General features: G+C 45.0%; 1 protein-coding gene across 16 annotated transcripts in view; it reads left to right on the forward strand.

The window, feature by feature from the left end:
• CASK (calcium/calmodulin dependent serine protein kinase) overlaps positions 1–21,272 on the forward strand; it is a 222,212-nt gene that overhangs the window by 71,736 nt on the left and 129,204 nt on the right. For all 16 annotated transcript variants that reach the window (XM_042456319.1, XM_042456311.1, XM_042456318.1 and 13 more), the window contains exons 3-4: positions 4,334–4,439; positions 16,695–16,772. In XM_042456319.1, coding sequence (XP_042312253.1) covers positions 4,334–4,439; positions 16,695–16,772 — 184 coding nt within the window. The remainder of the gene's footprint in view (positions 1–4,333; positions 4,440–16,694; positions 16,773–21,272) is intronic.

The raw sequence follows: 21,272 nt of genomic DNA on the forward strand, positions 1-21,272 counted from the left end.
ACATAACCTGAGGAACATCCCTGTAGAATTTAAAGATACAGAATGTTTAAAAAAAAAAAGATGTGTACTACAGAACAATCCCTGTATCCGCAGGATTGGTAACTGCAGTTTCACTTACATCCAGAAAAGAAAGATCTCTCTAGGCATCTGGAGGTCCTTCAGTGTGACTCTGTGGTCAATCTCTGATGGAAATATAGTGTTCGCTGTTAACTGGGGTTTCACTTACATGCAGTAACCATGGGAACAGATCACCTGTGAATATGAAGATTGTACTGTATTCAGTTTAATTGAATGGGAGCCAGAAGAACTCTGGACTGAAGCCAGGGACATTGTCAGGGAGAAGTACAAAAAAAAGTACTATTTACAGCCAAAATGAAAGAGAAGCCTAAATGGATGAGAGATGAAATTCTTCAAGCAGTTGAGGACAGACAAGAAGCAAAAATAAAAGGTGGTAGAAATTGAGCCAGGAAGAAGGAACGTCAACAATTTCAGATATGCATATGACACCATACCACTAGCGCAAAATATCAAAGTCTTGGAACAATTACTGAAGAAAGTCAAGGAAGAAAGTGCAAAGACAGATTTACAGCTGAACATTAAAAATAATAATAATGACCACAGGTGATTTACATAACTCTAAAGGAAATGGTGAAGACATTGCAATGGTTAAAGATTCTTCATATCTTGACTCAGTCATTAATCAGAATGGTAACTGCAGTCAAGAAATCAGAAAAACACTAGGAGTTGGAAGGGCAGCTATGAAGAAACTAAACAAGATATATCATGTAAAGATATACTATAGAATACTAAAGTTATTTCCCATTGTATTTCCCATAGTGTAGTGGAATCTCCCTCCTTGGAGGTCTTTAAACAGAGGCTGGATGGCCATCTGTCAAGGATGCTTTGATTTGGATTTCCTGCATGGCATGGAGTTGGACTGGATGGCCCTTGTGGTCTCTTCCAACTCTATGATTCTATGATAGAGTTGGAAGAGACCACAAGGGCCATCCAGTCCAACCCCTGCCATGCAGGAAACTCTCAATCAAAGCATACTAACTCATAATCATACTATAATAATCCTACTAATATCATAATACAATTTATTTATAATCACTGGGAATCCGGGCGGCTTACAACAGAGGGGATAATAGACGGTTCCCTGCCCTCAGGCTTACAATCGAAAAATACACGACACAAAAGAAGAAGGGAATGGTGAGGGGGAGAGGGGATCAGGTTCATCATTCTTCTCTCCTTCTGAGGCCTGGACCAAGGCAGATGGACTGGAGGGAGGGCTCTTCTTCTTCAGGCTAGCCCTGGTGGACCTGGACTTGCCTGGTCAACTCCCTCTTAGGCCGGAAGATGACAGTTATGGAGGGAGGAGTCTCTTCTTCCAGGCTAGCCCTGATGGAGCTGGGTCTGCCTGGTCAACTCCCTCGCAGGCCGGAAGATGACAGTTATGGAGGAAGGAGTCTCTTCTACCAGGCTAGCCCTGATGGAGCTGGGCCTGCCTGGTCAACTCCCTCGTAGGCCAGAGGATGGCAGTTATGGAGGGAGGATCCCTGACAGATGGCCATCCAGCCTCTGTTTAAAGACCTCCAAGGAAGGAGACTCCACTATACTATGCTACATACCATCTGTGTATGGTTGTGAAAGGTGGACAGTGAGGAAAGCTGATAGGAAGAAAATCAACTCATTTGAGATCTGGTGCTGGAGAATAGTTCTACAGATACTGTGAACTATTAAGAAGAGAAACGGGTCCTAGACTAAATGAAGCTTGAGCTCTCCCTAGCCACAATGACTAAACCAAGACTGTTGTACTTTTGACATATCGTGGGAAGATATGGTTCACTAGAAAAGACAATAATGCTTAATAAGGTAGAAAACAGTAAGGAAAAAAATCCATTGCAGATGGATTGGCTCAATCAAGGAAGTCATGACCCTGATTCTGCAGGAGCTGAGCATAGGGTAGGAGCATAGGATGATAGAATGAATTAGAGCTCTCTCATTCATAGGTCATCATAAGTCAAAGTCTATTTGACAGCAGTGAATAATGACAACAAGGTACTAGTGAATTCTGCAGACAATATTAACATATTGATCCCTTTCCATAATGTTTTCAGCATAAAGTCACAGCAAGGCCATCTTCAAATGCAGTGCATTGTTCCTTGAGGGAATAAGAGCCATGACACAGATTCCTTCCCCTTTTTTCATGCCTCATGGCATAGTTACTAAGTAGCTCCAATACATTCCATGATGATTAATCAAAAGAATGCTTAGCAACCAATTTTTACCTCAGATTATATCAACATGTAAGGAACTTGGCACCTATACCAGTGGCATTAGAAATCAGGTACAAAAATGCAAAAAGGAACATATGTGAAAATGGACAAGGGTTGGGTAGGAGGAGGTCCATGTTAAGAATGACTTTTGACATAGAGCAGTGATTTCCAAATGTTAACAGACAAGGCTGGTCTATATCTGGGAACAGATATGAGTTTGCCCAGGCAAATATTGTTCAGTACAACTAATAGAGTGGTAAGAAACATCTACATATTGCATTTAGATTATTGTTTGTCTGCTTCTCAAATCAGTATAGCATTTTCTGTCAAAAGATCACTGTTTATATCTTGTAGCTCTAGTCCATCAGTGTCATGAGTGCAACTTCCTCATACACAAGAAAATAATTTGAGATGGGTTCTCTGTACAGTTTCCAAATTACTACATAAATGCCCTGATTTTTAAAAGTTGGTTTTTTGTTTTGGGGTTTTTATATTTTAAAAAGATGCCAATCACTGTTTTCTTTTAAAATACAGTAGCCAGATTTCCTCTGAAGACAGTTGCAATGAGGATGTTACTTCGGAAACAAATATGTATTTTTTGTATTCTTGCATTTAAAAAAAATGGTGACTGCTTGGGTTAATTTCACTTTATTGCAAAATACAATAAGTATAAATCAGGTTTAAGTTCCATCCTGTTCTAGTAGGATTAAAATTACTGGGACTTAAATATGTTCCCCCTTTGGCTAGGTTGCACCTCTTATTTTTGTTCTCCTTCAGTGGTGTTCTATTGTTAAATATCTCTCTCCACTGATTTTGGAAGGATCATTGTCTTGAAGTTGTAGTTATTTTATTGTCCCTCTTCACTTCTGAAAGGTTTTCTTTACTGTTGATTAAAAATTGACTGCTTAGTAATTTGGCCTTTTGGTATTAATAGGGTGTGGTGAATCAGAAGTTACATTTATAGTATTTGTTTTGCTAAATAGAGTTTAATTGTGTAAAGACCTCGACTATTCTTTCACTTTTTATCTTAACTCAATAAATTCTGGTGATTTGCCTGAATGGTCCAGGATGTCCCTAGGTTATTCTGGCCCCATATCCCCCAAAGCTGAGGAAGAGGAGGCCGGAAAATGTGGGAGGGAGGGAGGGAGGGAACACACGTACATGGTTGGGCCTGGCTTAATTGAGGGAATGCCTCCTCTCATACAATCCTTCCCACACACTCAGGTCCTCCGGGAAGAATTTGTTGCAGCCAAAGAAAACAAGATTGGTAGCGACTTCCCAGAGGACTTTCTCAACTGCCGCTCCAAAAATTTGGAGTGACCTGCCGGAGGTGATCCTCCATATTACATCTCTTGTTGCCTTTAAAAAGGCAATACAAATGGATCCAGCGGGCCTCCCCAGACTGACCTCTTAAAAGAACAAAACTATTCACCCATCCAAACTTGTCCCCTCTTAATATGATCACTCCAGTTTTAATGTTGTTGTAATAAATTTGTTATTGTGGATTATATGGTTTTTATTGTTTTTATTTTATGTGAGGGTGGGAGGGTTGTGGGGTTGAGGGGACTAGGGATTATTTTGTTATCATTTATGTAATTATTTGATTTGCTGTTACCTGCCTCGATCCTCAAAAAGGGAGAGGCAGGACACAAATAAATATTTATTATACTCACACACATTTGTTTGTTTGCTAAAAGTTTGAAGACAGAAAAAAATGACTTCACCCACCAGTAGCCCCAAAGGAAAATTCTAGATCGCAGACTAAAACCTGGGTTGAAAAAAAGGTACCCTAACCTTGCATTAATACTTTAGCTCTAATGAAACAACTCAAAATCAAAACCTAGATACGTTTTTTTTTTAAATATCTTGAAAATAATCAAATACTTTGGTTTTGCAGGGTGTTTTTTGTTTGGTTTTGGGTTTGGGTTTTGACATGAAGACATTATATAGCACATTATTGCCATAAGTGCCTCTTTTTTTGTTAGAAAGGCAGAAAATGAATCAATGACCAAAGCAATGAATGAATAAAGCAAAAAATTACTGTCTCTCAACAGATCTGAAGAGGGAAGCCAGTATCTGTCACATGCTGAAACATCCTCATATTGTTGAACTCTTGGAGACCTACAGTTCCGATGGAATGCTATACATGGTGTTCGAATTGTAAGTTCTTAATACATACCTGTATCATCACTCTTTGCTTCTTGTGGAAGAATGGTGAACTATGGTGAGTTAAATCTAACAAAAAGAGACAAACACATTGATTTATGCTGCCAAGCAAATTGTTTCATAATATTTAAAATGGCATATAAAGTACTAAGATGTTCTTTAAAAACTGATCACTGTATGTAATCAAGTGTATTTAAGATCAATGAAGCTTGCTTAATATATTAAATAATAAACATGTTGCACATACTGTCTGGCAAAGCGGTACTTATTGCAGGAGTTTTCTGCATATTCTGTAGCTATCTCACATTTACCAACCGTCAAGGAGGACAAACAAAACAGAGAATATATCTTCATAAGATACACTGAAGCCCACCAACTGGGATAATTTTTAAAGGAGATTACACAATTAACAGAGGATAAGACAGGTATATCAATGATGAAGGATAAGGCTAGTCATGATGATTATATATTAACCTTCAGCTATTGCATTCATATTCTGCTTTGTTGCCTTCCCTTAGGGACCTGGGTGGCTGTTGTGTAGACCAGAGGTGAAGAAAGTGCAATCTCTGTGTATATGTATTCCCCAAAGCTGCTTTTGAGACTTTCAGGGTCTTCAATTCTCTCCATAGAATTTCCCCCCAAAAAGTCACATGGGAAGCTATTTTACTATAGTCCACTCCCAGTTGTTTTTAGGCCCAGGAGAGCTCTTTTTCTAACTAGGAAGTAAGACAGAGGTCAGTTCAAATCAGCTAAATGCAAATGTCCCAGTGCTGCCATTTTTAAGGAGTATGAGAGTCTACAACTAGTAGAAGAAATAAAGCATTTAAAGCACTTTGGAAAAAGTTAAAAGAAACTGTGAGTGGGAAGCAGTAGCCTGCCAAGACCTATGCCAGGACAGGGAAACACATATACACACATACCCAAACTCATGGCAGTAGCAAAATAACTGGGATTTGTATCATATTCTGTTCTAATTACCATAATTTACTATACAGTGGTGCCTCGGGTTACGAAAATAATTCGTTCCGCGGCCGCTTTCGTAACCCGAAAAGCCTTCGTAAGCCGAAAACCCATAGGCGCTAATGGGGGAAAAAGCCGCGGCTCTGCCGCAGCTCCATTTAAAATAGCGCCGGAGTTTTTTCGTAACCTGAAACAATAAATCCCTATGGGATTTTTTCGTATCCTGAAAAATTCGTAACCTGGGTATTTCGTATCCCGAGGTACCACTGTAACTGGATCTTTCACAAGGTCCAGGATCCTTAATAATGTAAGCTGTATTACGTGAATATGAAACATGTTTGTCCCTTCTACTGATTATAGCTTCTGCTGCTGCCTTGAAAATTACAGTATTGAGAGATCTGCATTTAGTTGATGTGCAATGTGCTATTTCACCCACCATTGCTATCTTTGACAGTACTGCTTATCTATCACATTGGGGCTCTGAATACCAGCCAGTAACTGATTTCCTTTGCACATTGTTTGCTATCCTGACTGGGATGAAGTGTAATGTGTGGAGCAGTGCAAATCTGAGGTATACATTTACAACCTTTTGGGGCCTCAAGGAACACATGTGATGTTTAATTATACAGTGTATATGTACACATACACAGATCCCAGTGATCCTCTTTCCTTGCTGGGAGTGATTGAATCCCCCCTTTCCTTTGCACATTGTTTGCTATCCTGACTGGGATGAAGTGTAAAAAATTCAGCAAGGAAAGCTGGGAGTGATTGAATCCCCCCTCCTCAGGCTTCTTGCAGACCATTCTTGCTGTGGGAAAAGAAGTATCTGCAGGAAGATTGCAGAAAATCAACAAGATGGGGTTTCTTGGTGCCAGGGGATGCTTGTATGTCTTTGATACGCCCAGGTTGATTATCCTATATAAATACTTTACATTCATGTTGTGGACTATGGTTTCCACTGATGACAGAGGTAACAATTACATATAACTGGTTCTGATTGTAATATTATGCAGACCCTACAAATTAATCATTTTTATATTTTTCTAGGGGGTGCATCAACACTGTAGAAATAATGCAGTTTGATACCACTGTAAGTGCTGTAGCTCCATTGTAGGAAATCCTGGAATTTACAGTTTTACATGATCTCTAGCCTTTTCTAACAGATTGCTGTTACATCTACAAACTACAAATCCCAGGATTCTATAGGATGGCATGGCAGTTACAGTGGTGTCAAACTGCATTATGTTTGCTATGTAGATCCATCTTCAGTATAATGAATGGTCATTGTATGCTAGCAGTTGTTTAGCTGTGTGGTGTCCATATTTAATCTAGTGATGATTAAAATGCTGCTAATATCTTCTCTCTCCCCCCCCCCCTTTACCCTGCTTGGGTATGTGTAAGGAAGGGGAAAGTAGCTGAAATTTTGAATCCAAACTGAAGTGTCTATGGCCTGTTACAGACTGCCAAAATAAAGCTGCTTCGGGTCTCTTTGGAGGTATGCTGTTTAAATGATGCATGCATCCTAAGAATCTGGAAGCTGCACCAAAGCTGGACTCCAGTGCTTAGGAATGGAGTGCGGCTTTGGTGTGACCTCCGGACTCTTAGGACCCATGCATCATTTAAACAGCATACCTCCAAAGAGACCCGAAGCAGCTTTATTTTGGCAGTCTGTAACAGGCCTAAGCTTTAGCTGTGGTTATAAAGTGACTCTTGTTTCTGAGAAACACTTCATGAATTTTTATGTGGAAGAATTTAATCACACTTCATTTATTTGGAGTCTATCTCCACCTAGCGATGACAAGTTATATTCCACCACTAGATTCTACAGTAATTTAACATGCTCATTTCTACTTTTGAGAGAAAGGTGGATATAAATTAAATAAACAAATAAATAAAAATTTCTTGTGTGCATAGTGTGAGCATACATAATATAAGCATAATGTATTATGTATTGTAAATTAAATGTTTATGCTACAGAATCTAAGACTTCAGATTAAAAAATTCAATAAAAAATACTCCCCAAAATATTTTTTAAATGTTTCTAACTTGGCAGAAACAGGGTATGACAGTGCTGACTTTCACATTACCCTTTCTTATAATGAAAGTTCTGGTAGCCATCTTTTTCCTTCTCTTTGACCCATTCTGAGATACCTTAAGAGAAATAAGGTGATTTGTCCGGGAAAGCAGCCAAAGGGCTGATAAGACAGCTAGTTCTCAAACAAACAAACCCCCACCCCCACCCCACCAGAACAGCAAAGTCAGTGTAAGCTACACAGTCCTGGAGATTCACAGAAGTTCTACCAAAAGGGATTACCAAGAGAATTGTCAGACGGTCCGAGGTTCAGGGTAACAGATAGGCAGGTCGATAAAGCAGTCCAAGGTCAAGGTTTCCAGGTAGTCAAGATAATCTAGAAGACAAGAAACCAAAGGAGCCAGAGACAGAGTCTTTGCTGTAAAAGAGTCAGATATCCACTGGCAAAAAGCCACACATGTTCCAGGTGCTTAAGAAGGCAAGGAGCTGGCCTTCAGCTGTGTCAGATTACGAGCACGCTTCTGATAAAGCCTCCGTGATCTTCGAAGGCCCTCCCTTTCTGCTCGACGCTCCTTGAAGGTAGGCACACTGCCCAGATCCTCCTCCATGTCCACAGCCTCGGCACCAGGCAAACTTGACTGCTGAACCTCTGGAGGGGCCATAGACTCTGCTCCAGCAGAGCTAGGGCCAGCCTCTGGCTTCTCCATTACGGGTTCAAGTCCCAGGGGCTCTGGCTCCTCCATTACAGGTTCAGGTCCCAGGGGCTCTAGCTCATACTCTGAGTCCTCCGAGCCGTCCTCCAAGCTGGGCATGACATGATTCTACAAAAGTACAAGTCAGTATATCTTCAGGTCTGTGATATGTGGCTGGGATTATTATGTATTTATTCATTGATATAATACTTATAAATGTACATGGCATTACAAAATCAAACAATAAAGCAGACATCCCTGACAAAGAGATAAAATCTAATAAGAAATAAGAGCCAATAAATCCCCTAACCAAAAAAGAAGAAGAAAAAAGGCTTACGTGGTGGTTAAATATTAAACATGAAAATATATCTTCTTCTTCGTGGTCTCTGCGAATCATACAAATGGGTTTCACTGCGCCTGCGCAGTGCTGCTCGGAACCTACTGGAATCACTGGGCAGAGTTCACTCTGCAACATATTGAAACTTTTTGGCGGTAACTCCGCCCACCCGTTATAAGGCCCCTGCCTTCCCGCTCTTTCCCCAGTTCCTTTTTTCCGCCGCGCTAGCTGCTTCTAGGAACTTTCGCTTGCTCTTGCTTGATTGGAATCACTTTCGCTTTGACCTCGGACTGTTTTTTGACCATTCTCTACTCTCCCGCCCCGGTGACTTCGGGCCTCTTCGGCTTGTTTTTTGACTTCGCTCGTGTTGTCCTTTGGATTTGACGTCTCGAAAGGATGCCTGCGCCTTTCAAGAAATGTGACATCTGCGGGGGCAAGGTGCCCGTCCAGGACCCCCATTCCTCTTGCCTGTTCTGCCTGGGAAGGGACCATGATGCCAGAGCCTGCCATCTCTGTAAGTCTCTGTCCTCCCAAGCCAGGAAAAACCGGGAATCCCGGCTAACTTCTGCCATTGCCTTGGGAAAGGTCCGGGAGGGACGCCCCCGCTCATCATCGCTCCCTCCGGCTGCTCCGCCCGCATCATCTTCACGGGCCAGCGCCTCAAGTGTGGTCTCTGTCCCGGCCGGGACACGGTCTCCGACCACCTCCGATGTGACCCGTGGTCCCCCGAGACCCAGTGTCACCGACGAACCCTCCAAGCGCCCCCACAAAACCTCGGGGACTGAGGGTTTCGAGCCCAGGGAGAGATCCGGGAGGAAGCCATCCCCGGAGGGCTCGCGCTCGGGTGAGCGTCATGAGTCGGAGGTCCGCGCCGCATCGCTACCGCCCTCCAAGGTGTCGTCGAAACCATCCCGACACGCCTCCAAGCTGCCTGGGACGGAGGCATCCTCCTCGACGAAGGCGGTGCCATTGGAGGGGTCGAAGCCATCCAAGACCCACTCCAAGAAGACCACTGTCCTACATGATTTGCCGGACAATCCGTTCTTCCCGCCTGAAGACCCGGCGGTGACTCCGACGTCCTCTAAGAAGAGGCGTCACACTGAGACCACCGAGGCTCCTCCACCCAAGAAGTCCAAGTCCAAGTCCAAGACGAAGGACAACACCGGGTCGGAGCGCTCGGCCAAGTCGGCAGAACATGCTTCTCGTAAGCATCGTTCCACTTCCAGGGAGACCGCGGAGAGGACCTCCTCGCGCCCTGAGGCGGCGACTCCGAGGCGTACGACCACGGTGCCGACCACACCGCTTCCGAGGACCGACGATTTGGCCGTCAACGAACCAATCTCTCCTGTGAGGGAGCCTTCTCCACTGTCGGTTCACTCGTATGTGGACGAGGCTGCCCCTCTCTCGGATGTCGAGGAACCGTGGAGGATGGACACGGACATGTTCTTCGACATGGAGACTCAGAGGTACTACATGTCGGTCCCCAAGGAGAAGGCCTTCAGGGAATTCACCAGGCTCAACCTGCGACCTGCGATTCCCCAGACTGACAAGCCATCATCCTCCCAGGCTGTGGCCTCATCTTCAGTGCCGCGTCGCCAGCCCCCGGAGCCACCGGTTCCACAAATCCCGGCCCGCACTCCATCTCGAGCCAGGGTAGCGGAGATTCCCCTGACATTGGACTCCGAGTCGGATCGAGAGCCCTTGACTCCATCGCGGGAACCTTCTGACGGGGAAGACGATCCATCCGACCCGCCCTCGCCGCAGGAGATGCATCACCCGGGCTCTTCATCACCCACCGATGATGTTCGCTCCTTCAGTGAGCACATCATCAAGATGTGCCGGACCCTTGACATCGACCTTTCCCCGCCTGAGGAAGAAGCCCGCGACCCGGTGGAGCGCCGAGTCCTTGGTCGGGTCCCCACTCCACCTTGCATCCCGATGCTGCCTTCTCTGCAGTCCATCGTGCAGAGGTCTTGGGATGCCCCGACTTCGCTGGCTGCGTCCTCCAAGAAGGTCGAAACGCTCTACAGGATCGCACCACCGACCTGCCCATGGCTGACCGACCACCCTAAGCCGAATTCGGCCATTGTGGAAGGGGCACAGCAGACCTTCGTGCCAAAGCAAGCGACGTCCCCGGCCGACCGAGAGGCCAAGAAGATCGACGGCCTGGCAAAGAAGGCGTACTCCTCGGCCGCCCTCATCGTGAAGGCTATAAATTATAATGCCTGTATGGGGGCATACATCCAGGCCTTGATGGAAGGGATCTCTCCCATCTTCCCTGACGTCCCTGATGAGGTCCAACGTCGCTTGGTGGAGATCCGTGATGAGGCCCACTCCATAGGCAACTGGATCATCACCGCCTCCAGGAACGTCGCCGACTGCGCGGGACGAGGCATGGCAGCATCACTAGCTTTGCGCCGGCACGCCTGGTTGAGAGGATCTGACCTCAACGCCAATGTAAAATCTGCCATCGAGGACATGCCACTGGACGGCACCGGCCTTTTCCACGCCGACACCGATGAGCGTCTGAACCGCAAGTTCAGAATGAAGGCCGCTGCTAAGAAACATGGGATGTCTTCCGCCCCCATCTCGCCCTTCAGAAGGAGGCACCGTCCTTGGCCACCGCAAGGTCAGTCCCAGGGCTCCTTTTCACAAGACCGACAGCCTCAGCAGCAGGGCTCACAGAGGCGCCGTTACCCCTCCCAGTCTTCCTCCTCCTCTGGCCGTCGCAACTTCCCGCCTCGGTACCGCAAGTCCCGCCGGCAGGATACCGACCAGGGGAAGAAGAGAACCTGAAGGGACGCAGCGCACTGCGTTTCCCCTTCGCCCTTATTCTTTCTGGACATCCTGAGGCCTTTTGCTAACATCTGGGCCTCGATAACTTCGGACTCGTGGGTGATTAACATCGTCCGCAGGGGATATGCCCTCGAGTTCCAAGAGCTCCCTCCAACCGGAGCGTTTATGTCCACTCTCCCCTCGGACACCCTTCTCGACGAAGTGCGCACTCTTCTTGGAAAAGGGGCAATTTCCCCTTTACCTCCTGATCTAGTGTCTAGAGCTTTCTTCTCCAGGTACTTCACGGTACCCAAGGCTGATGGGGGGATTAGGCCCATCTTAGACTTGAGACAATTGAACCTGTTCCTCGACTACCGTCGCTTCTGAATGGTAACCCTAGCCTCCATTCTGCCTCTGCTCCATCAGGGCCTGTGGTTTGCGACCGTCGACCTGAAGGATGCCTATTTCCATATCGGGATCCGGGAGTCTCATCGAAGATTCCTCGCCTTCGCTGTGGGCTCCGTCGCGTACCACTACAACGTCCTCCCCTTCGGCCTTGCCACGGCACCGAGAGTCTTCACGAAGTGCATCTCAAAGGGGGTTCATGGTTTTTCCATACCTGGACGACTGGTTGTTCGCCGCCGAGTCCCAGAGAGAACTGCAGGAGGCACTCTCATTCGCCTTACGCCTTTTGGACTCCCTCGGTCTGGTCATCAACCGAGAGAAGTCCCACTTCACCCCCTCCAGAAAGGTCAAGTTCATCGGCGCCATCCTCGACTCCGAGACATGCTCCGCCTTTCTCCCTCCAGACCGTTTCCAGACGCTGGTAACCGTCATCAGGCCTTGCATCTCCCACAGAAGGGTGAGAGCCAGAGATGTCCAGGTTGCCCTGGGCCACATGGCGTCAACGACCTTCGTCACCCCCTGGGCAAGGCTTCGGCTCCGACCTCTCCAGTCCTGGTTCCTCTCCGTCTTCTCTCCGCTGGAGGACCCTCCTTCAAAGTGGCTCACGGTACCGAGACCGGTGGCCGCTTCCCTCAAATGGTGGCTGGACAGCTCCAACGTCTGCATTGGGATGCCTTTTCATCAGCCCCAAGCACAGCTGACTCTGACAACCGATGCATCCCTGGAGGGATGGGGCGCCCATCTGCTCGACCTCGTCATCAAGGACAGGTGGTCCGCACAGGACAAGCTGCTCCACATCAACGCTCTGGAGATGCTGGCAGTAGAAAAGGCTCTGAGGGCATTCGAGTTTGCAGTCTCAGGAAGAGTGGTTCTCCTGAGGACGGACAACACCACCGTGATGTACTACATCAACAAACAAGGTGGCACCAGATCCAAGACCCTGCTCGACCTCACGCTCCGCATCTGGGACTGGTGCATCCACAGACGTGTCCTCCTCCAGGCGATTCACCTTCCCGGGGAGGACAACGAGCTGGCAGACCGCCTCAGCAGATCTCCATCGGTGTGTCACGAGTGGAGGCTCCATCCCGAGACGGTCAGCGACCTCTTCGATCGGTGGGGAACCCCCCGGATCGACCTCTTCGCGACCAGCCGGAACAGCCACTGTCCCCAGTTCTGCTCCAGGAGGCGTTTCGACGGATCCCTCGGAGACGCGTTCGCCTTCCTCTGGACGGGGGAGCTCCTCTACGCCTTCCCTCCGTTCCCTCTCATCATCAGGGTGGTGTCCAAGATGATGACGGACCGCTCGCATGCGATCCTAATCACCCCGTGGTGGCCGAGACAGCCGTGGTTTGCATCCCTTCTCCACCTCTCCAGGAGATGCTTCCTCCGCCTCGACCCCCACCCGGACCTGCTGTCGATCCAGGACGGACGGATTCTCCACCCCGACATCGAGAGCCTGCCGTTGGTGGCCTGGAGGATTCGACCCTAACTGCCTTGCCGGAGGCAGTGAGGACGGTGATCCTGGCCGCGAGGAAACCTTCCACCCAGCGGTCTTATGCCCTGAAATGGAAGAGATTTTGCCTCTTCCTTGACCAAAAGGGCTTGTCTCCTGCTCAGGTGTCCACTCCAGTGGTGCTGGAGTTTTTGATGGCACTTTTGGATGGAGGGCTGTCCCTCACATCCATCAAATGCTACCTGTCTGCCATTTGTGCCAAATATCAGTTCGGGTGGAGGGTTTCTTTCTTCAAAGACCCCTTGGTGAAGGGGTTCCTGAGGGGTTGTGCCAATCTTTATCCTCCTGTGTCGGTACCAACGCCGGCTTGGAGTTTGGAGTCGGTGCTGTCCACCCTCCAATCCAAGCCTTTTGAACCGATGGCCACAGCGGACTTGAGACTTGTGACTTGGAAAACCGCCTTTCTTGTGGCCATCACCTCTGCCCGCCGTGCGGGCGAACTCTGTGCTTTGCGGAGGGACCAGCCATTCCTGAGGTTCCACAGGGACAAGGTGGTCCTCCGCACTGACATTTCCTTCTTGCCGAAGGTTGTGTCTTCTTTTCACATGTGCCAGGACATTGTGTTGCCCACTCTCGCATCCAACCCGACGTCGGATGAGGAGCGACGCCTACACTCTCTTGATGTCAGGAGAGCGCTGGCTTTTTACTTGGACAGAACTGCTGCCTCTAGTCGGTCCGAGAGACTTTTCCAATGCTACTCGGAACCGAAGAAAGGGTTGCCTGTGTCTGCGCAGAGGTTGTCCAAATGGGTGGCTGGTACCATCCACCTCTGCTATGAACTGCTAGGCAAGCCTCTCCCTGGCAGGGTTCGGTCCCATTCCACGAGGTCGATGGCAGCGTCCTCTGCATTCCTGTCGGGAATCCCATTGGAGGAAGTCTGCAAGGCTGCTGTCTGGTCCCAACCTCTGACTTTTATTAAGCATTATAGGTTGGACACCAGGGCCATCCGAGACGCAGCTTTCGGGAGGGCTGTGTTGGTTTCAGGGTTGCATTGATTGTACTACTGATGTTTGTGTTACTACACTTGTACAGTTGACACTGTTTACATTTGTTGAATGTTGATTTGCACAAGTTCTATGGGATCGGTCTTGCATGACCTCTGTTCCCTTCTCAGGTTTAGCAAAGTTATTGCTATTTGATTTGTGCATGAACAAAAAGACTGACTTTTTTATGGTTCAAGGTGTTTTATTTGTAATAAATATACCTTTGGTTCACCATAGCTTTGGTCTCAGGACACTCCCTCCGCCACATACCTTAGCTTGTCAGTCTAAACCCATTTGTATGATTCGCAGAGACCACGAAGAAGAAGGACAGGTTGCTTACCTGTAACAGTATTTCTTCGAGTGGTCATCTGCGAATACATACAAATCCCACCTGTCCGTCCCCTCAGTGTCCTGCTCACATTGGCTCTCTTTCCATCGCCTGCTTGGCGGAAAAATTGCGGAACTGGGGAAAGAGCGGGAAGGCAGGGGCCTTATAACGGGTGGGCGGAGTTACCGCCAAAAAGTTTCAATATGATGCAGAGTGAACTCTGCCCAGTGATTCCAGTAGGTTCCGAGCAGCACTGCGCAGGCGCAGTGAAACCCATTTGTATGTATTCGCAGATGACCACTCGAAGAAATACTGTTACAGGTAAGCAACCTGTCCTTTTCAAGGCTTATCTTTAAACCTTACCAGGTTAGCTCACTATATTTGGTTTACTCCTTACACAAGTCCTTCATACTCCCTATCCTACCCTTCCTATCATGACAGGCCAGAATTAATTGACTGTGGGGTTTCTCATGCTCCTTGCTATCCTGTGAGAGGATGTGCCAAGGTGAAGGCAGACACAAGCTCTGTCTCTCACACAAGATAAATAAAAGCCATACTAATGTGACCAAACTGCTTAATCTACCCTTGTTTTCAAGAGGCAAGGGCATCAGACACAATGCTGACAGGGGGAGTATACATATCAACCAAGGTATCCTTCTGAAACACCTGAGAGAGTTGGGAAATTGAGGCATTGTGTTGCATTGGATCCAGTCCTACCTCTCAGGTAGGTTCTAGATGGTGGTGCTTGGAGATAGCTTCCCCTCAAAACAGGAGCTGTTACATGGTGTACCACAAAGTACCATTCTATCCTCAGTGCTATTCAGTGTCTTCATAAAACTGCTGGGAGAGATCAGTTAGAGGCATGGTATGGGATGCTATCAGTACACTGAAGACACCCAAATATACTTCTCCATGCTTCAGTTAAGGTTAGTGTGTCTTCTCTGAATGAATGCTTGGAAGAGATAATAGGCTGGATGAACTAAAACAAGCTGAAACTTAATCCAGACAAGCAGAGGTGCTTACTATCAAGGGTCCTAATCTGGAACAGGAGGTGTGTCAACCAGTCCTGGATCGAGTCACAGTCCCCTGAAAGACTTTGTTGGCAGTTTGGGAGTGCTCCTGGATTCATCCCTCCAAATATCAGCTCAGATAGACGCAACAGTTAGGAATGCTTGTTATCAGCTTTAGCTGATACGCCAACTACGCCCATTCCTAGAACTGAAGTACCTAAAGATGGTAGTGCACTCACTGGTTACCTCAAAACTGGACTTCTGCAATGCACTGTACATTGGGCTATCTTTGTACCAAGTCCAGAAACTCCAACTGGTTCAGAACATGGCAGCCAAACTGATTATGTGTACATCCTGGAGGGATCATATTACACCGATCTTAAAAGCACTCCTCTGACTGCCAGTTAATTTCGGGGCGAAGTACAAATGATTGGTTATTACTGTACTTTTAAAACCCTACATGGTTTGGATTCACATTACCTTTTTGCCTTTTCCTGTACAATCTGCCCTGTTTGCTTCAACTAACCAGGACTGAAGGGACAACGGTATCTCAGAAGACGTTTTTTGTCTGCTGCCTCCAGAATGTGGAATGATCTGCTCAAAGAGATATGAAAAAGCTGACTTCATTTAAAACAGCATTAAAGATCTATCTCTTTCGGCCTGCCTATCCAGGCAATTTTAAATCATGTTTTTTATCTGTGTATGAAATCTCATGAGTGTATTTTAATGATTTTATAGTATTGTATTTTGACTATGGGTTTGTTTTTAATTACATTTTGTGTTTTTTAAAAAAATGATGATGATGATGATGATGATGATGATGATGATGATGATGATGATGACGACATCAAGAGGTACAATCTGTGGGATATTCTGGACCTAAGCTTTATAGGTCATAACCAGCACTTTGAATTGTATCCAGTAAGAGTGGATCTGTTCAAGCCAGGCAGCTGCATGTTCTCTGTAATCCCAGCTCCCTTTAGCCCCAGTTAACACTAGCTACAGCTGTTTCTACCAACTGAAGTTTCTAAACACTCCACATAGAACTTGTTATAGTAACATCTGGAGGGCACATGTTCCCAGTCCCTGTTTTAATATCTGGGTTTTTTAGAATTTATCTTGAAAGTGTAAATGGAGCATTACCGTTATTTGAAGTTCTATTTTCTGTTTTTAAAAACAACATTTATACTTGCTTTTTTTTCTTCAATCTGCAGTATGGATGGTGCAGATCTTTGCTTTGAAATTGTAAAAAGAGCAGATGCTGGTTTCGTATACAGTGAAGCTGTAGCTAGGTATGTGTTCTTATTTTAATTTGGCAGGTGAATGAATAGCTAATAGTAGACTCATTCAGTTTCCTATATTGTGATTAGTACAATGGCCCCTCCAGAACTGTGGGTTTCAGATCACAATTGCTCGTGAACACAAATATTCATGCCCCATATTAATGTGGGGTGCAATCACCTGTGTTTTTCCTATATATAGAGGGCCCAGAGTGGAACCTCTCCAGATCCAAATGGTGTACTGTTTTATTGTTGGGGGGTTAGCATTCTGTATATAAGTTTTTTAAAGCAGTGTCACTCGTGTTAGGGGGGAGGGCAAATTGAAGTACTGTATTCAAAGACATAGCCATGTTAGTCTGGATCACTGCAAAGGATCTTCTAGCACCTTTAAGACTCAGAGACAGAAGTTGGTTGCATAAGTTTTTTGTAGACTTGTAGAAATAAATAATCAGATTTAATTCATCCATGAATTAAAGTATGTAAGAGTTAAATGCCTAAAAGATGGTTAAGTTAGATCCTGAAATGAGAAGAATTTAAAATACTAGTGGCCAACAGGAGACAAAATGTTTCCATGCCAGTAATGTTTCAACAGTTTGTAGTTACATCACATTGCTATCAGCATTATGTTATCCATCACATTTAGGTTTAAAATGTCAGGTAAATGAAGAGTGGGTACAAGTTAAGGACATTTAAGTTGAGCACCAGAGAGCCCTACTGGATCTGACAAGTGCATGTTTGCTTTAGTATTCTGTTTCTAACCGTGACTAGTTTGATGCTTTGGGGGATAGAACAATGGCTTTCTCTCCTAGCAGCTGATATTCAGGGGTATATTCATTCTGAACAGGTTTTACTAAGCAGTCATACTTATTAATCTTTGATAGACCTCTGAGAGTTTCTGCCCCCTTTATTTCAACTCCTCTTTCATGTTATACATTCATAACTTTTAGATGGAGTTTATTGGCAAAGTATTGTAGAAAGTATTCTGCGAGAGCCAGTGTAGCATAGTTGTTTGAGCATTGGACTATGACTGGAGAACAAGGTTCAATTTCCCATTCACCTATGAAACCCACCTTGGGAAAGTCACACACTCTCAGCCTCAGGAGAAGGCATTAGTAAACCTCCTCTGAACAGATCTCGCCAAGAAAATCCCATCATAGGGTGTAATGATGAAACATTTCATGAGTTGAGAATATGTTACATTTATAGTATTCTCAACTTGGTCAAAAAATATGTTAGCTAAGAGGTTTTTTATAATGGATCATAAAGAGAGCTTTCAAGGGCATGTGGTTTGTGGCAGCATAAATGAGAGCCAGAAAGTGTGATATATTCAGTAATGATATGCAGTGTGGCGTGTAAATGTCGTGTTCTGATGACGCCCTGAAAGCGTCTGTTAAGGGCCATTTTATGTACAGTGTTTTTAAAATTTTTGTGCATGAAGCAAAGCTTGCTTACATGAACCATCAGAAAGCAAAGGTGTCTCAGCCACCCATTAAAAAAGGATTTCAGATATTGGAATTTTATAGAAGGGATACTTAACCTATAGTTGATCAGCCAGATTGACTTTCACAGAAGTAGAGTTTTCTTGACTCCTTTGGTGTATGGAATATTTTCCCACGCGGGCTGCATTTTGCATTTTCCCTTTAAAATATTTTTAATGTTTATTCAACCACTAGTTCAAGCACTAAACATTTGTTTAGTTGCCAAGGTATGGGTTTTTTTTCCAGTTTGGTTTTTAAATATTATTTAAATGGGTTTTAATTATTTCATATTGATGCTAATTGCTTTTAAATCCATCCTGGGAGAAAGATTGTTTAAAATGTTATAAATAATAATAATTAGTAATATGAAAATGGGCAGTTATGCTTACACCTAAAATAATTTTGAACTACAGTATTATGATCAATTATAAAAAATTGTTGTTGATATTGTTGTTGTGTTACCTTCAAGTTATTTCCAACTTATGATGACCCTAAAGTGAACCTAACTAAGTGTGTGTGATTCACCCAAGGTCACCCATGAGTTTCCAAGGCTGAGCTGGGAATTGAACTCATGTTTCCGGAGTTATATTTGTACCTTTCTCCATTTTTATGTTTTGAATATAAAGTAGACATTCCATAAAAAATAGCATTACTATGAGTTTTCAAAACTTTCAGGAAACATATGTTTTGTCCATTACCCCGTATATAGAAACATTTATTTTAACATCAGTTTACCAAAGATTAGGAAAGAGCACCATCTACTGGACTACAATAAATTGGAGCATGAGAGAATACACACACACACACACACACACACACACACACAGGACCTGCATTGCTTTGTTGCTTCAGAATGCTTCAGTACTGGGGAGACATCTTTATCATTTTACCATACTACTTTTCAGATCTCCAGATGGCTTACAAGACATTTAAAATCTAACAATACAACAAAATAAGATTGCTGCAGATGAGCAGTTAAAAGTCAGATAAATCCCTCAATTGAAGCTAGGAAAGCTTGCATTAAGAACATTATTAAGGTGCACATGATAGTCAATATCGTAACAGCATCACTATATGCCCATGGACAGGGACGTAGCTAGGATTTTAGGAAAGGGTGGGGGTCCAGACTAAGTGCCACCATTATAATGGGGCTTGGGTGCGGCGGCACAGCAGCACACACCATTCATTTTTCTAATGGAAGGGGGGGGGGTCCGGACCCCAAGAACCCCCCCCCGGCTACGTCCCTGCCATGGAAATCAGGTGTTGGTAGCTGGCAAAAGGCCCTCAAACAATGGATTCCTGGAGTCAGAAAGAGACAGGGATAGGGTAGCTTTGGCTCTGTTGTAATCCAAACTCCTCCTCCTTATGCTAGTTTCTTTCTGTTAGGACAATGAGAGGAATCAAACAAAGCTGTTGCCAGAGTTTAGAACAGGGGTAGGCAACCTTTTTGAGCCGGGGGCCGGGTTGCTGTCCCTCAGACAACTGGGGGGCCGAAGCCAAAAAATAAATAATTAAATAATTTTTAAAAATCAAATAAATAAATAAACCGGGACAAATGTAGGACAAAATTTTCAAATGGAGGACACTTTTTATATAAAAATGGAGGATACGCAAAAAATTTTGCTGATTTTTAAAAAAATGTGAAGATAAATGCATGTTTCTGAGGCTTCTATAGACAATTTCCCCACCATGCCCCTTGTGTGAGAGGCCAAAGGCCCCGGCGGCAATCGGCGGCAGGACCGGGCTGGGGCCGGTCCCAAGGCCTCGCCGGGCCGCATCCGGCCCGCGGGCTGCAGGTTGCCTACCCCTGGTTTAGAAAAACACTTCTAAAATGTAATTCATTTCTGATGCTCAATGGAGTGCTTGAAAAATAGCTCCATCCATTTTATGCTACTATGCTGAGGAAAATAGCTTGTGTTTTTGTTCCACTGCTCATAACATTTTAAAAACTTTCTGATGACATTTTTATTTTTAAAAGAATAGGATTGATGAGAGAATTGCATAAAATTTAAAAATTCCTGTCAGAATATCTCCAAAAACACCTAAAAATGTCCTTTAAAATATGTTTTTAAAGCAGCTAGAAGACAGTACTCATTAAACTAGTAAAGCAGTGTTGTTCCTGCTTATTCCATTATTTCCAAATGTAACTCTGGGGGCAAACAGGCAGGGAGGAAGGATTGGCTTGAAGCCACCCATCCGAAGATGGACTGGGGCTGGAGCAACTGCAGCCCCAATCCGCCTTGAACCTGGCCCAAAAAGGAGCAACAAAGATCCGTTCCATTTGGAGCCGTGGAAAAGCCACCTTCAGTAGCTGCACCATGGCCCTATGACAGTTTCTAGATGCACCAGCGGTGTGCAGCGTCTAAACATCATGGTGACAGAGCATCTTGAAGTCACCCAGTTTCTGGGCCGTTTCAGGACATCATCAGATTATGCAGTGTGTAAACCTGAAGGCGTCTTTTAGGGGCCATCTGTTCTGGCCCTTTGTTACACTGTTCCCACACAGTAACATGTTACACCTATGTTCCTAGCCACTGTAGCTATTGTAATATTGTACTCCATCTGAAAAAGTAGATATGGATATGGATCCATGAAACATCCTGCTGGAAAACATCATTATTAAAGATGCTACTAGAGTACCCTGTCTCCCACAGTTTTGCTTTTTTAAGCAGGAACAGACTAACTGGCTAAGTATTTGACTGTTATAGGTAATTACATGCATACCTGGGAAACTGTACAGGATGAATGAGTAGAAAACTGCCCTCCTTCCACACAAAACTCTGAAAATTGTGGATAGCCTGATTTTTTTAAAAAATGAAAAAGGCAAGGCCTATACAGGGGTACCCCGGGTTATGAAATTAATTCGTTCCGCTGCCGCTTTCGTAACCCGAAAATCTTCGTAAGGCGAAAAAGCCATAGGCGCTAATGGGGAAAAGCCGCGATTTCGTGCGAAATAGCGCCGAAAAGCACCAAAAAATTTTTCGTAACCCGAAATAACCTTCGTAACCCGGAACAGTTTTTTTAAATGGATTTT

This window comes from Sceloporus undulatus, chromosome 3, assembly GCF_019175285.1.
Source record: "Sceloporus undulatus isolate JIND9_A2432 ecotype Alabama chromosome 3, SceUnd_v1.1, whole genome shotgun sequence".
In the NCBI taxonomy this organism is placed as follows: Eukaryota; Metazoa; Chordata; class Lepidosauria; order Squamata; family Phrynosomatidae; genus Sceloporus; species Sceloporus undulatus.